The 14,545-nt window shown below is 43.7% G+C and overlaps 1 protein-coding gene across 1 annotated transcript in view; it reads right to left on the bottom strand.

Annotated features, from left to right (window-relative positions):
* Nucleotides 1–14,545, bottom strand: part of LOC120986261 (olfactory receptor 5F1-like) — a 36,259-nt gene that overhangs the window by 18,000 nt on the left and 3,714 nt on the right. Inside the window, exon 2 of the mRNA XM_040414744.1 lies at nucleotides 9,794–9,826. Coding sequence (XP_040270678.1) covers nucleotides 9,794–9,826 — 33 coding nt within the window. The remainder of the gene's footprint in view (nucleotides 1–9,793; nucleotides 9,827–14,545) is intronic.

Below are 14,545 nucleotides of genomic sequence, written 5' to 3'. Positions count from 1 at the left end.
TGACTTAAAATAACATAAAATATGTAAAAATAAAAAATAATAATCTTGATCTAGGAGTTGGAGGTCCATATGGAGTAGGAGGTTGAGGAGGCGGAGGACGTAGCGGTGTAGGTGGAAGCGGCGGTGGAGGAGGTAGCCAGCGCTGGTTTTTGGTTTAAATTTATTTATTTTATTTTTTAAAATTAGGGTACACCCCAAAACATTGGGAAATAGAAAAAATACAACAATAAGAAACTGCGCTGGAGTATAACAATGGCTGGGTTAGGCCGTTATATACATGTCTATTCTGCACAACGTATGGACAAGTCCTGTGGGATCCATGCCTGGTTCATTTTAATGAATAACGTGAGCTTGTCCACATTGGCTGGGGACAGGCGGCTGCGCTTGTCTGTGATAAAACCCCCTGCCTTGCTAAACACACGTTCAGACAATACACTGGCTACAGGGCAGGCCAGCACCTGCAAGGCGTAAAGGGCAAGCTCAGGCCATGTGCCCAATTTGGAGACCCAGAAGTTGAAGGGGGCTGACCCATCATTCAGTACGTGTAGGCGTGTGCACACATACTGCTCCACCATGTTGCTGAAATGCTGCCTCCTGCTAAGACGTTCCATATCAGCTGGGGGTGCTGGTTGTTGTGGCGTGCTGACAAAGCTTTTCCACATTTTGGCCATGCTAACCCTGCCTTCTGAGGTGCTGGCGGTGCCCCAGCTGCATTGGCGACCTCTTCCTCCTCCTCTACCTTCACCTTGTGCTTCCACTGTGCCCCCGCGGTCAGTTGGGAATGCCATCAGCAGCACGTCTAACAGCGTGCGCTTGTACTCACGCATCTTACGATCACGCTCCAGTGACGGAATTAAGGACGGTACGTTGTCCTTGTAACGGGGATCCAGCAGAGTGGCCACCCAGTAATCAGCACAAGTTAGAATGTGGCCAACTCAGCGGTCGTTGCGGAGACACTGCAGCATGTAATCGCTCATGTGTGCCAGGCTGCTCAGAGGCAATTACAAGCTGTCCTCTGTGGGAGGTGTATCGTCTGTGTCCTCTGTATCGCAACAGTGATGCCCATGAGCTGGTTTCCCCTCATCCTCCACCTCGTCATCCTCCAGAACTGTGCCCTGGCTGGACATTTGTGTACCTGGTGTATGTTGGCGCAGGAACCCACCCTTGCAGCCACTTGTGAATGACTGGCATGAAACCCTCTTCCATCATCACCCAAAGCGTTTTTTCAAGGAGGCATAGAAGTGGGATAGAAACGCGTCATCGGCACTGGCCATGTTGGTGGAGTACTCGAAACAGCGCAACAAGGCACACCGTTCTCGCATGGAGGGCCAGTCATTGGTGGTGAAGTGGTGCTGTTCCGCAGAAGCAACTCACTCGAATCTTGTACAAAATGGGTGTTTTTTTTAAACCAGAATATAGCAGCAGTATTTAACGCTTGTATTGGACTGTCATAAATGTAGCAAAGGCCGCAAGTGTAGTGTCTTGCTCAAAATGGGTGTTTTTTAAAACCAAAATATAACAGCAGTATTTAACGCTTGTATTGGACTGTCAGAAATGCAGCAAATGCCGCAATTGTAGCATCTTGCACAAAATGGGTGTTTTTTTAAACCAGAATATAACAGCAGTATTTAAAGCTTGTATTGGACTGTCAGAAATGCAGCAAAGGCCGCAAATGTAGTATCTTGCACAAAATTGGTGTTTTTTTAAAAACCAGAATATAACAGCAGTATTTAACGCTTGTATTGGACTGTCACAAATGCAGCAAAGGCCGCAAATGTAGTGTCTAGCACAAAATGGGTGTTTTTTAAAAGCAAAATATAACAGCAGTATCTAACGCTTGTATTGAACTGTCACAAATGCAGCAAAGGCCGCAAATGTAGTGTTTTGCACAAAATGGGTGTTTTTTTAATACCAGAATATAACAGCAGTATTTAACGCTTGTATTGGACTGTCACAAATGCAGCAAAGGCCGCAAATGTATTAACTTCCAAAAAATGGGTGCAAAGGAGGTGGCAGCCTCAACAGCAGTCATACCGTATGGAACATGGTGGTAGGCAGACATTGACAGTGGCATGATTGCAGCAGCCATATGCTACAGAACATGATGGTAGACAGGCAAACAGCGGCAGTGGCATGATGGGGCACATTCATGGAGGGTTGATCGATTCATTCATCAGCCTCAGCCATAGGAGTGTGAAAATTCTCTTGGATCTATGCCTTATTCATTTTGATAGAAGTGATGTTTTGTACACTGACAGAGTACAACTTTGTCCATTTGGGTGTCACAGCAATTCCTGCCGCTCTGAGAACCCCTCTCTCAAATTACAATGGAGGCTGAGCAAAAGAGAACAAAGAAAACATACTGGGCTAGTTCTGGCCAGAAATATGAATATCATGCAGCATAATTACATTTTTCATTATTGACAAGTTTTGGCAGGTGGCACGGCAGTGGAAAAAACTGTTCCATCGTGTAACAATTAGCTAACTGAACTGGCAGCTGTAGCTTCTGCTACTTGTTGTAGCAGAGACAGCTGAAAAGTGGTGACTAAAATCTTGATTAAGGCGCAGAAGTGCACCACATTTTTGGAAGATTAAGATAAATTTTTTACTCAAGTTTGCCTGGCCAGAAGACCAATATATAGTATGTGGAAAAATATGACCCAGAAATTTTTTATTTGGGTGAAGGCACTGAAGTGCGCCACATTTATTTGCAGACCAACAGGACAATTTTTACTCACACCTACCTGGCGAGAATTCATATTGATGGCATGTAGGAAAACATGGCCCAGAAGATTAAAAATTGGTTGAAGGCTCAGAAATATGCAACATTTGCAAAAAAAACAAGAACATTTTTAGTCATGTCTGCCTGACCAAAAGTCGTGCCTACGGCACGTGGGAAGAGATGGCCTAGAAGGTTAAAATTTGAGTTAAGGCGCAGAAGAGCTCCACATTTGTGGAACAATACAATTTGTACTCATGCTTGCCTGGCCATAAGTCAAACAAACGACATCTGGCAAAATATGGTCCAGATTTTTTTTTTTTCAATTTCTATACTTGATTATTGGCAGCGCAGCACCCCAATAGCATCCTGCTACAAACGCTGAGCAATTGCATTTTTTTTCAGTGCATTAAATCTGTCCATGCTATTAAACATGTGTGATTTTAGCAAAAGCATTTTTACTGGCATTTTGTCTTCACAGTGCCGGAAGACAAAAGCATTGCTGTGTGCAAGATCTGGAGGATCAAAATAAGCCATGGGTGTTAAAAAACAAATATAGGCACATGGGTCTATTGTATCACATGAAGCAAGATCACCAGTTGCTGTGGGAAAACAAAAGTGGCCACCAGCAAGTACAACAAGTTTCCACCTTCTCCCAGCAGCTAGGTGGTGGAGGAGCAGGAGGATGATGAGAACTGTGACTTCTGGCATGCTTGCCAAAATGGCAAGTTATATGCTTGCTTGCTTGCTTGCTTGCTTGCTTATGTAATGACAGGCGTATCATGCACATGAAGCAGTCTGATGATTATTGGATATCCATGCTTTTAAACCTATCAAAGAAAAATGGGGAATGGTTTTCTCCTGCTGAAAGGGAGAATAAATTACTTTATTACCATTAAACACTGTGTACAGAGCTTGCCACAGCTTGCCACCCATGTGTCTGAGGCCCCTTTTAGCCCCCCTCAAAGTCACCCACCCCCACAGTATCCACTACCACAAAAAGCAAGCACCACAGCAGCCAGTTCAATATCATTAACATGATGGAGCAATGTTTTCAAGTGTTCATTACTACCTGGACTATGGCCTTTCTCTGGCACAAACTTTGTTCTGGGCAGGCAGACTGAAACAGTGGCCTAAACTGGCCCAGTATGATCTCTTTGTTCTGTGTTGCCTAGCCTCGAGTGTCACCTTACAAAGAATTATCAGCGTGACAGAGGCCATTGTGATAACCAAAAAGAAAAAGTTGTCCTCCACCAGTGTACTAAATGTCAAAATAAACAAGGCATGGATCTGAGAATATTTTCACACTCCTCTGGCTTAATGCAATTAATAGATCTATCATTGCTGACAGTGCCCTATCATGCCACTGCTGCTGTCTGTCTGCCTACCATCTGGTTATTTACTATATGGCTGCTGCTGCTGCTGCAAATATCATTTTACCGCTGCTGTCTGCCTGCCTACCATCATGTTCTGTACCATACAACTACTGCTGCCACTGCTGCTGCCATCATGCCACTGCCGCTGTCTACTTGGCTACCATTATGTTCTGTACTGTATGACCGCTGTTGCCGCCACTGCTGACATTTTGCCACTGCTGCTGCCTGCCTGCTTACCATCATATTTCGTAATGTATGGCCGCTGTTTCTGCTGCCACCACTGTTGCAGCTGCTACTCCCTGCTGCTAGTCCCCTACTGCCACTTTAATTACCCGTATTTTCTCAACCTGTTCTTCTACACAGTCGCCACTACTACTACTACTACCCCTAAACAGCCACACACACATCTACTGCCTTGTCTGTTCCATGCCAATATAACACTACCCTTTCAACATTCACGCTGTACTGCTGCTGAACCCAATTCAAAGGGAGAATTTTTCCAGACTTGTACAGATCAAGCCACTCTTTCTTCTGACATTAACATATTTAAATCTGAAAATAAATATATTGATAATCCTACAGCACATAACTATAAAGAATGGAAAGATAATGTAGCCAAATTGGAAAGTGATTAACGGTTAATGGCTGAACAACAAAAAGAGAACTATGTAAGGGACAATTATATTTTTGCACATATACCTGGTAAGAAGTTGGCTGCCCTGGTGGCAACTCAGACCAAATACAATAAATATATTCATTGCTTGATAGATAAATCCGGTTACAAAACTGTTGAACAAATGGCAAAATTAGAGCTTCTTAGGGAACACTTTGAAGATATATACAGTAGTAAGGTAAACAAGAGTTTGGTGGAATTGCAACAATTCCTAGGGAAAATTACTATCACTAAACTAACTACGGATCAGAGAAAAAGCCTAGAAGTCCCTCTAGATTCGGCTGAAGTAGAGATAACACTGTCCAAGATAACTAAGAATAAGACCCCAGGAACAGATGGTATCCCATTTGAAATATATGCCCAATATAAAGAAGTATTAATATCGCAATTGCTCACAAGTTCTACAGTTTTGAGGGAAATAGGGAAACTCTCAGATTCTGTCAGAGAAGCCTTAATAACCTTAATATTAAAACCAGGGAAAGACCCGGAGATCCCGGATTCATACCACCCTATCTCATTAATTAACACCGATAATAAAATATTAGAAAGGATTCTTGCAAATAGACTTGGGAGAGTGGCGCCTGGGATCATTCATGAGGATCAGTCGGGTTTTATGCCAGGTAGAACTACAAGTGATAATATAATCAGATACTTTATGAGTACCCAGTTGGAACCCTCGAACAGTGGAGAACGTATGATTATAACTATAGATGCCACAAAAGCCTTTGATGCGATAGAATGGCCCTTTTTATTTGCTACATTGAAGACAATGGGATTTGGAGACCATTTTGTATCTTGGGTTAAATTATTATACACTGAAATCTCCGCAAGGTTAATATTGAACGGTGAGTATTCAGAGAAAATACATATTGCTAGGGGGGTTAGCCACGGTTGCCCCTTGTCCCCCTTATTATTCGCCATAGCTATGGAACCCCTAGCGGATATGATTAGACAAGATAAAGAAATTGTAGGATTTAGGTTTGCGGCATATGAGGAAAAAATATCATTGTACAAAGACGACATTATGTTGTTTGTGGGATCTCATGGCTCACTGAGGAAGATCTTTCAGGTATTTGAAGAATATAGTGAATATACTGGATTGAATATAAACTGGTCCAAATCAACGTGTATCCCGATTGATCCCTTGAATGGGTTTGTACCGGGGCCACTTGAAATTAAAGAAAGGCAAGAATTAGTCAAATATTCGGGTATTCAGATAACATCTAATCCTAGGGACTATTTGGAGCTGAATGTGCTCCCTAAAATACAAGAGGCAAGAAAATAGAGGTTTGGAAAAAAATTCATATATCGATGGCAGGCCGCATTTCACTGGTGAAAATTTTTATTTTACCTTCCTACCTACTATATGTTATGGAATGCACCAATAATAATTTCTAAAAGATTCTTTAAAATAATAGCCTCTCTAATAACAGATCTGGTATGGCGAGGCAAAAAAACGAGAATAAGAGCTCAGATACTGCATATCTATGAGAAAGAGGGTGGTTTGTCAGTCCCAGACCTAAAGCTGTACTCGATTTCTGGACAGATCAGAAACATGATAATATGGAGTCACTCATATAGATACAAGACGATGGTAACCCGGGGTTAAGAAAGGCCTAGAAAACTGTAACATCTTTCAACTAATAGAAGCAGGCATTCTGTTTCAAAAACAAGTTAAGAAAATACCCCTATTGGATATGTGGATTAAATCTTGGAATAAGGTAAAATAACTTTGGTCGCATAAGGGAAGACACTCAGACACTTTGTTATGGGAAAATACCAATTTAACGGAATTAAAATCAATAGAACAAAAAGTCTGGTGGAAATATGGAATTTTTAAACTGGGCCAGATATGGAGAGAGGGAGATATAATTACTTATCAAGAACTTAAAAAGAAATATGTAAAAGATAATAAAGATGTCACGGGTAGAGCCACGGGAATCAAGATAGAGCGGAGGTGCACCCCCTGAGCTGCCACCCGGTTCCCTGTCCCTGCCTACTTGCACCACCCGCCCTAGGTGACGGAGCGCAACTGGGCGACAGTCCCTAACCTACTAAGTGAATAATTTTACAAATGCCTAGGAAGGCAATAAGACCTATCTTGACCCAGGTGAAATTTAATACTTCACTTTTATTATTATTATATATATTAAAATCTGAATTACTAGGTGAGTGCTCATTTTATTTACCTTTATTAACTATTTTACAAACCAAAAAAATACTATGTTTAAAAATACAGTCAGCACTCCACTAGAGAATTGAGATGTTGAACGTCAATGACGGGGCGTGGAGGGGTGCACTACCTCCCACTCTATTACTTGTAATACAGGGCAATGCCGTATTACTTAGTGCAGGGCTGTTTCCAACTGAATATTGTTGTCAGTATGGCAGTGTAAAGCAGTGGGGAACAGGCGACATCAACAAGTAGTAGGGTGGGAGGTAGTGCACCCCTCCACGCCCCGTCATTGCCGTTCAACATCTCAATTCTCTAGTGGAGTGCTGACTGTATTTCTAAACATAGTATTTTTTGGGGTTTGTAAAATAGTTAATTAAGGTAAATAAAATGAGCACTCACCTAGTAATTCAGATTTTAATATATATAATAATAAAAGTGAAGTATTAAATTTCACCTGGGTCAAGATAGGTCTTATTGCCTTCCTAGGCATTTGTAAAATTATTTGTTAATAAACCTTACCCAGGTTAGGTCCTAACCATTATTATTCTAACCTACTAAGTGCAAGCAGAGAGAAAGAGACAGCAGGGAAGAGGACAGCCACTAAGAAGTTACAATAAGCGGACAAGAGGTAGAACAAAAACGGAAGGCGAGGCGGGTCAACTAGCCGAGGTCAGTCCAGGAGGTCACGTCAGAACAAGGGAAGAGGCAAAGACAAATCCGTAAACAAGCCAAGGTCAAAGTCCGAGAGGAAGCGTCAAGGTACAGGGAGCATGTAATCCAATGAGCGATAACGGAGGCAGCATGTCCGGTGAAAATCCCTTTATTGGGAACTGCTTACATGCAAAACGTGTTTACAGAAAAGTTGCTATGTTTCGGCTATAGCATAGCCTTTATCAAGCACAATGTGATCCCCAAATGACCGCAAGATCTGGCGAGTGCGACTCCCTATTGATGTATCGAAGGTACAGGGAGCAGGCAGAAAAGATGTCAAGAGGCGGATCGAGGTTCAATTCTAGAGGTAGCTTAATAATAATAAAGTACACAGCCTATAGGACGAAAATCACAGGCAACCTGTAGCCAGCAGGCTGCCTGTATTTATAGTGGGGAGTGAGGGTCATGTGACGTGGCCAGCGTCACATGACCGACAGACAGACAAGTCGAGCACCGAGTGATCAGATCGGCGCTCAAGGCAGACCTAGGAGCAGGGAGCCTCCCAGCTAGCAAAGCCGCCCTGGGAACGAGGCCAAACACATATCCTCGCTCTCGAAGCCAAGCAGAATGTCTGCGGCTGATGGGAGACCGAGTGTGCCTTCGGCGCCCCGTTACAGTACCCCCCCTTTTACGAAGGGGCCACCGGACCCAAGCATTGTGGACGAGGTTTCTCAGGGTGTTCCCGGTGAAATTTAGTAATTAACCTGGAAGCATGCATCCTAGACATAGGTATCCAGGACCTCTCCTCAGGTCCAAAACCTTTCCAGTGGACCAGGTATTGAAAGGAATTTCTAATCTTTCTGACATCTATTATTTTAGAAATAATGAATTCCTCCTGACCCTCAACCTCCACATGTGGAGGAGGTTTTTTAACCAGAACCACTAGTGACACATATTTCTTAAGTAACGACTTATGGAACACATCATGTATACGGAGGGAGTCGGGTAGCTTAAGTCTAAAAGATACTGGGTTAATAAGCTCAATAATATTGTATGGTCCAATGAAACGCGGAGAGAATTTCTTAGAACATTGTTTCAAAGCAAGATTTTTAGTCGACAACCACACCTTATCGCCGAGTACAAAATTTACCCCCTTGGAATGTCTCTTATTGGCATGCTTACACTCGGTTTCCTGGGCCTTTTCCAGGTTCGATTGAACCTGTGCCCAGACTGGGCACAGTCTAGAGGTAAGAGAATCTGCCTGCGAGTTGAGTGAGGATACAGAGGGATTAGAACTAAAGCGAGGATGTAAACCACTGTTACAAAAAAAAGGAGACACCCCTGTGGAAGAATTAACCCGATTGTTGATGGCGAATTCTGCCAACGGGAGGTATCTCACCTATAGGAGTTGATTATGCGATACATAGCACCTTAGAAAAAGCTCCACTGCCTGATTTAACCATTCCGTCTGCCCATTGGTCTGTGGATGGAAAGCAGACGAAAAGGACAAAGAGATGTTGCATCTTCTACAAAAAGCCCTCCAAAAGCTAGACACAAACTGAACGCCTCTATCAGAGACGATATTCTCAGGGACACCATGCCGACGTACCACATGTTCAATGAACAAGGATGCTAAGGTCTTTGCACCAGGGAGCTTACTTAAAGGAACAAAGTGCACCATCTTGCTAAAACGGTCAACCACTACCCACACCACTGACTTCCCCTCAGAGAGGGGCAGGTCAGAAATAAAATCCATGGAGATGTGAGACCATGGCTTACAGGGAATGGGTAGTGGTTGTAGTTCACCAGCGGGATGTGTTCTTGGGGTCTTAGACCGGGCACAAACATCGCAAGCTAAAACATAAGACCAACATCTTTAGACAAAGTGGGCCACCAGAAAGACCTCAGCAGCAATTCCTTAGTAGCAGCAATACCTGGATGACCACAGAGCACGGAGTCATGACATTCACCCAATAATTGAACACAGAAGCATTCAGGAACAAACAACTTATCTGCCGGTGTTTGTGGAGGAGCAAGTTGCTGAGCCTGTTGAATCTCAGAGGAAAGATCCGCAGAAACTGCTGCCACAAAGATGTTTGTCGGTAAGATGGGTTCCTGGGGGGTATCACGTGGTTTGATGGCATTAAAACATCTGCCTTAACATTTTTTACAATTTTTAAGGGTATCAAAGGCTCGACAGACCTCCAACGACCAGTTAACCAGATCCGAACCTTTTTTAGTTAGATCCGTGAGGGGTTTGGCAATAACAGAAAAATTCTTTATGAATTTACGTTAAAAATTGGCGAATCCTAAAAAACGGAGTGCCTTTAAGGAGGATGGTCTTACCCAGTCTTGGATAGCCTGAACCTTACTGGGATCCATTTTAATGAGGAGTAAGAATATAGCCAAGATAGGGGATCTCTTGAACTCCAAATACACATTTCTCTAATTTAACAGACAAATGGTTCTCCCTAAGGATTTTAAGAACCAGTCTGATGTGAGACACATGAGAATCCCAGTCAGGTGAAAAGACAAGAATATCATCGAGATAAACAATCATAACTTTGCCAATAAGTTCTCTAAAAATATAATTCATGAAATTCTGAAACAAAGCTGGGGCATTGCAAAGACCGAATGGCATAACCAGATACTCAAAGTGTCCCTCTGGAGTATTAAAAGCAGTTTTCCACTCATCTCCCTCCTTAATACGAACTAGGTTATAAGCTCCTCTCAAATCAAATTTAGAAAACCTAGAAGCACCCAAAATCTGGTTAAACAAATCAGGAATCAACGGGATGGAATACTGATTCCTAATAGTAAATTTATTCCAATTTCTGTAGTCAATGCAGGGCCTGAGACCACCAACTTTCTTTTTAACGAAAAAGAATCTTGCTCCCAGGGGAGAGGTGGAGGGCCTAATATGTCCCTTCTTGAGACTCTCCTGGATGTAGTCTTTCATGGACTTGCGCTCAGGACAGGACAGATTATAAATCCGTCCTTTAGGAAATTTGGACTCAGGTATCAAGTCAATAACACAGTCATAAGACCTATGGGGAGGGAGAGTATCTGTCTCAGTGGTGGAATAAACATCTGAATAATCAGCAATAAAATGAGGAATATCTGATGAGACCCCAGCTTGAACTATGGTTAAGCAAGAATTATAGTTATGCCCCCATCTCTCTAACTCGCCCGAACTCCAGTTAATGACCGGATTGTGTTGCTGAAGCCAGGGCATACCAAGAACTACCTGAACTGGAAGATTCTCTAAAACAAAGAAGGAACATTTCTCAGAGTGGCAGATCCCTACAGATAGGGTAACCTTCGGAGTACGGAGTTTTACTGTGCCTCCTAGCAGGGATGTAGAATCGATGGAGACAACCTGGATCGGGGTGGGTAATTCTAGTATAGGAATTCCCATCTGATCAACGAATTTGTAATCAATAAAACTAAAAGCTGACCCTGAATCCACAAAGGCATTTCCTGACCCCTTTAAGACCCCAAAGGTAATAGAAACCGGCAGCAATAGTTTACTTCTTACCACCTCCCGGAGCACCTTGTCCTTGAATCCCTCAGACTTGGATGATTTTCCAGAAGGCGGAGCTTTAGGACACTGACGGATCCAGTGTTCGGGATCCCCACAATAAAAACAAGAGCCACGACGACGACGTACTTCTCTTTGCGTCATACCGAGTTGCATGGGCTCGTCCGAGTGGGCTTCCATCCTGGGTTCAAGGGGGGGAATCTCAGGTTGAAAAAGGGTATGATAAGAAAACAAATGCTCCCGCTGTCTATCTCTGATCCGTCTATCTAGTCTGATAGTCTGATGGCTAGCGTCATGTTCTTCTCTAAAGAGTCAGGACAGGGATGACAAACCAACATATCCTTTAACTTTTCAGTCAAGCCTGCCCTAAATTGACATTTGAGCGCTTGTTTCGTCCCAGCCTGAAGGAACTCACCACTTGCGAAACTGCGTACAATAATCCTCCACGGGACGATTTCCCCGAGTGAGAGCCTTAAGATTGGATTCTGCCACAGAGGCTCGGTCAGGTTCATCATAAAGAACCCCTAACGCCTGGAAAAAGAGGTGCACAGCGCTAAGACAAAGGGAATCTGGTGGTAAAGAAAATACCCATTTCTGGGGGTCCCCTTGAAGCAAGGAAATGATAATACCAACCCTCTGTGGGTCAGGGCCGGAGGAGTGGGTTCGTAGTCAAAAATAAACTTTACAGCTTTGCTTGAAAGCTAAAAAACTTCGGCGGTCACAAAACCGATCGGGCAATTTAATGTGAGGTCCCACCTGAACGGTGGTAGGAGCAAGAATAGGGGGAGTTCGGACGGTCTCCTGAACTTGTAGTCTCTCCCCAAGTTCCTGTACTATTTGAGCAAGACCCTGCACATGTTCGGTGAGGCTCTGTATAGGGTCCATGCTGAATTTGGGCCTGTGATTCTGTCATGGGTAGAGCCACGGGAATCAAGATAGAGTGGAGGTGCACCCCCTGAGCTGCCACCCGGTCCCCTGTCCCTGCCTACTTGCACCACCCGCGCTAGGTGACGGAGCGCAACTGGGCGACAGTCCCTAACCTGCTAAGTGCAAGCAGAGAGAAAGAGACAGCAGGGAAGAGGACAGCCACTGAGAAGTTACAATAAGCGGACAAGAGGTAGAACAAAAACGGAAGGCGAGGCGGGTCAACTAGCCGAGGTCAGTCCAGGAGGTCACGTCAGAACAAGGGAAGAGGTAAAGACAAATCCATAAACAAGCCAAGGTCAAAATCCGAGAGGTAGCGTCAAGGTACAGGGAGCAGGCAGAAGAGGTGTCAAGAGGCAGATCGAGGTTCAATTCCAGAGGTAGCTTAATAACAATAACAGCCTATAGGACGAAAATCACAGACAACCTGCAGCCAGCAGGCCGCCTGGATTTATAGTGGGGAGTGAGGGTCATGTGACGTGGCCAGCATCACATGACCGACAGACAGACAAGTAGAGCACCGAGTGATCAGCTCGGCGCTCAAGGCAGACCTAGGAGCAGGGAGCCTCCCAGCTAGCAAAGGCGCCCTGGGAACGAGGCCAAACACAGATCCTCGCTCTCGAAGCTGAGCAGCAGGTCTGCCTTCGGCGCCCCGTTACAAAAGATCTGAGTTTCTATTATTTTCAATTGAAACAAGCCTTGCGAGTGGAGATAGGGAAAGGAACGGAAATTGTCCCTCTTCCATCAACCTTATCTAATATTGCGAATTTACCAGTAGGGAGGAAATTAATCTCTAAAATATATGGATGTCTGTTACACCAATTGACAAAAAATAAAGCTATCACTTTGCTAAATCATAGATGGCAAGATGTCTTAAATACGCAACGACAAGAATTTTGGGAAGAGGTCATACAGGCAAAAAAAGGTGTCAAATAGTTTTGTTTTCAGAATTACCCAGTTTAATATACTATATCGCCTGTATTTTTCCCCCAAGATCTTAACCCCTTAGGGACGCATGACGTACTGGTACGGCATGTTTCCCGAGTCCTTAAGGACCCATGACGTACCGGTACGTCATGAGTTTAAAATTAGATTGCGGCGCTGCGGGGGTTAATCGGAACAGGATGCCCGCTGAAATCATTCAGCGGGCATCCTGTCACAACGCCGGGGGGGGTCATATGACCCCCCCGTATCGGCGATCGCAGCAAACCGCAGGTCAATTCAGACCTGCGGTTTGCCACGCTTTCTGAAGTTTATGATCCCCGAGGTCCCTGACCGAGGGGATCAAACTTTAAAATGCCCCAAATAAAGTTTTTTTCACACCCCCCCTGCACCCCTGAATGATTTTATGCCGGCGGGTGGTGCAGGGGGGGGGGTTGCGGGCGGTGCGGGAGGCTCCTCTTGAATATTCATTGGTATAAACGGCTGACATCTGTGCTGTAATGTCAGACGTTTAACCCTTTCCATACCGCGGTCCGTACGGACCGCGATATGGAAGAGCAAAGGTTAACAGTCGGGAGCTTCCTCCCTCTCCCATCGGGGGGCTGCTGTGCCTTTGCAGCCCCCAGACAGGATGGGGTCACAGAGGGAGGGAGCCCCCAGACAGCCCCCCTCCTTCCCCTTCCCCGTCTGCTCAGTTGTGGCAGACGGGGAAGGTTCCCATGGCAACAGGACGCCTTCTCAGGCTAAAGGCATAGATCTGTTTAGACAAAGTGTAAGTAAAATACAGTACAATACACTATATAGTGTACTGTTCTGTATTATACAGACATCAGACCCACTGGATCTTCAAGAACCAAGTGTGTCTGGGTCAAAAAAATAAAAAAAAGTGAAAAAAGTAAAGATGAAAAAAAAACACATTTGTCACTGAATAAAAATAAAAAATAAAAAATACTCTACACATATTAGGTATCGCGGCGTCCGTAACGACCGGATCTATAAAATGGTCATGTTACTTTACCCGCACGGTGAACGCCATAAAAATAAAAAAATAAAAACTATCAGGAAATTTAAATTTTGCCCACCTTACTTCCCAAAAAAGGTAGTAATAAAGTGATCAAAAAAGTCGCATGTACGCCAAAATAGTATCAACCAAACCGTCATCTCATCCTGCAAAAATCATACCCTACCCAAGATAATCGCCCAAAAACTGAAAAAACTATGGCTCTTAGACTATTGAAACACTAAAACATGATTTTTTTGTTTCAAAAATGAAATCATTGTGTAAAACTTACATAAATAAAAAAAAAGTATACATATTAAGTATCGCCGCATCCGTATCGACCGGCTCTATAAAAATATCACATGACCTAACCCCTCAGGTGAACACCGTAAAAAAATAAAAATAAAAATGGGGTAAAAAAAGCCATTCTTTGTCATCTTACGTCACAAAAAGTATAATAGCAAGCGATCAAAAAGTCATATGCACCCCAAAATAGTGCCAATCAAACCATCATCTTATCCCACAAAAAATGAGACCCTACCT

The sequence above is a fragment of the Bufo bufo genome, chromosome 1 (genome assembly GCF_905171765.1).
Source record: "Bufo bufo chromosome 1, aBufBuf1.1, whole genome shotgun sequence".
NCBI classification, from domain to species: Eukaryota; Metazoa; Chordata; class Amphibia; order Anura; family Bufonidae; genus Bufo; species Bufo bufo.
Note: the sequence above shows the minus strand (reverse complement) of the source record. Positions and strands in the feature narration are given on the sequence as shown.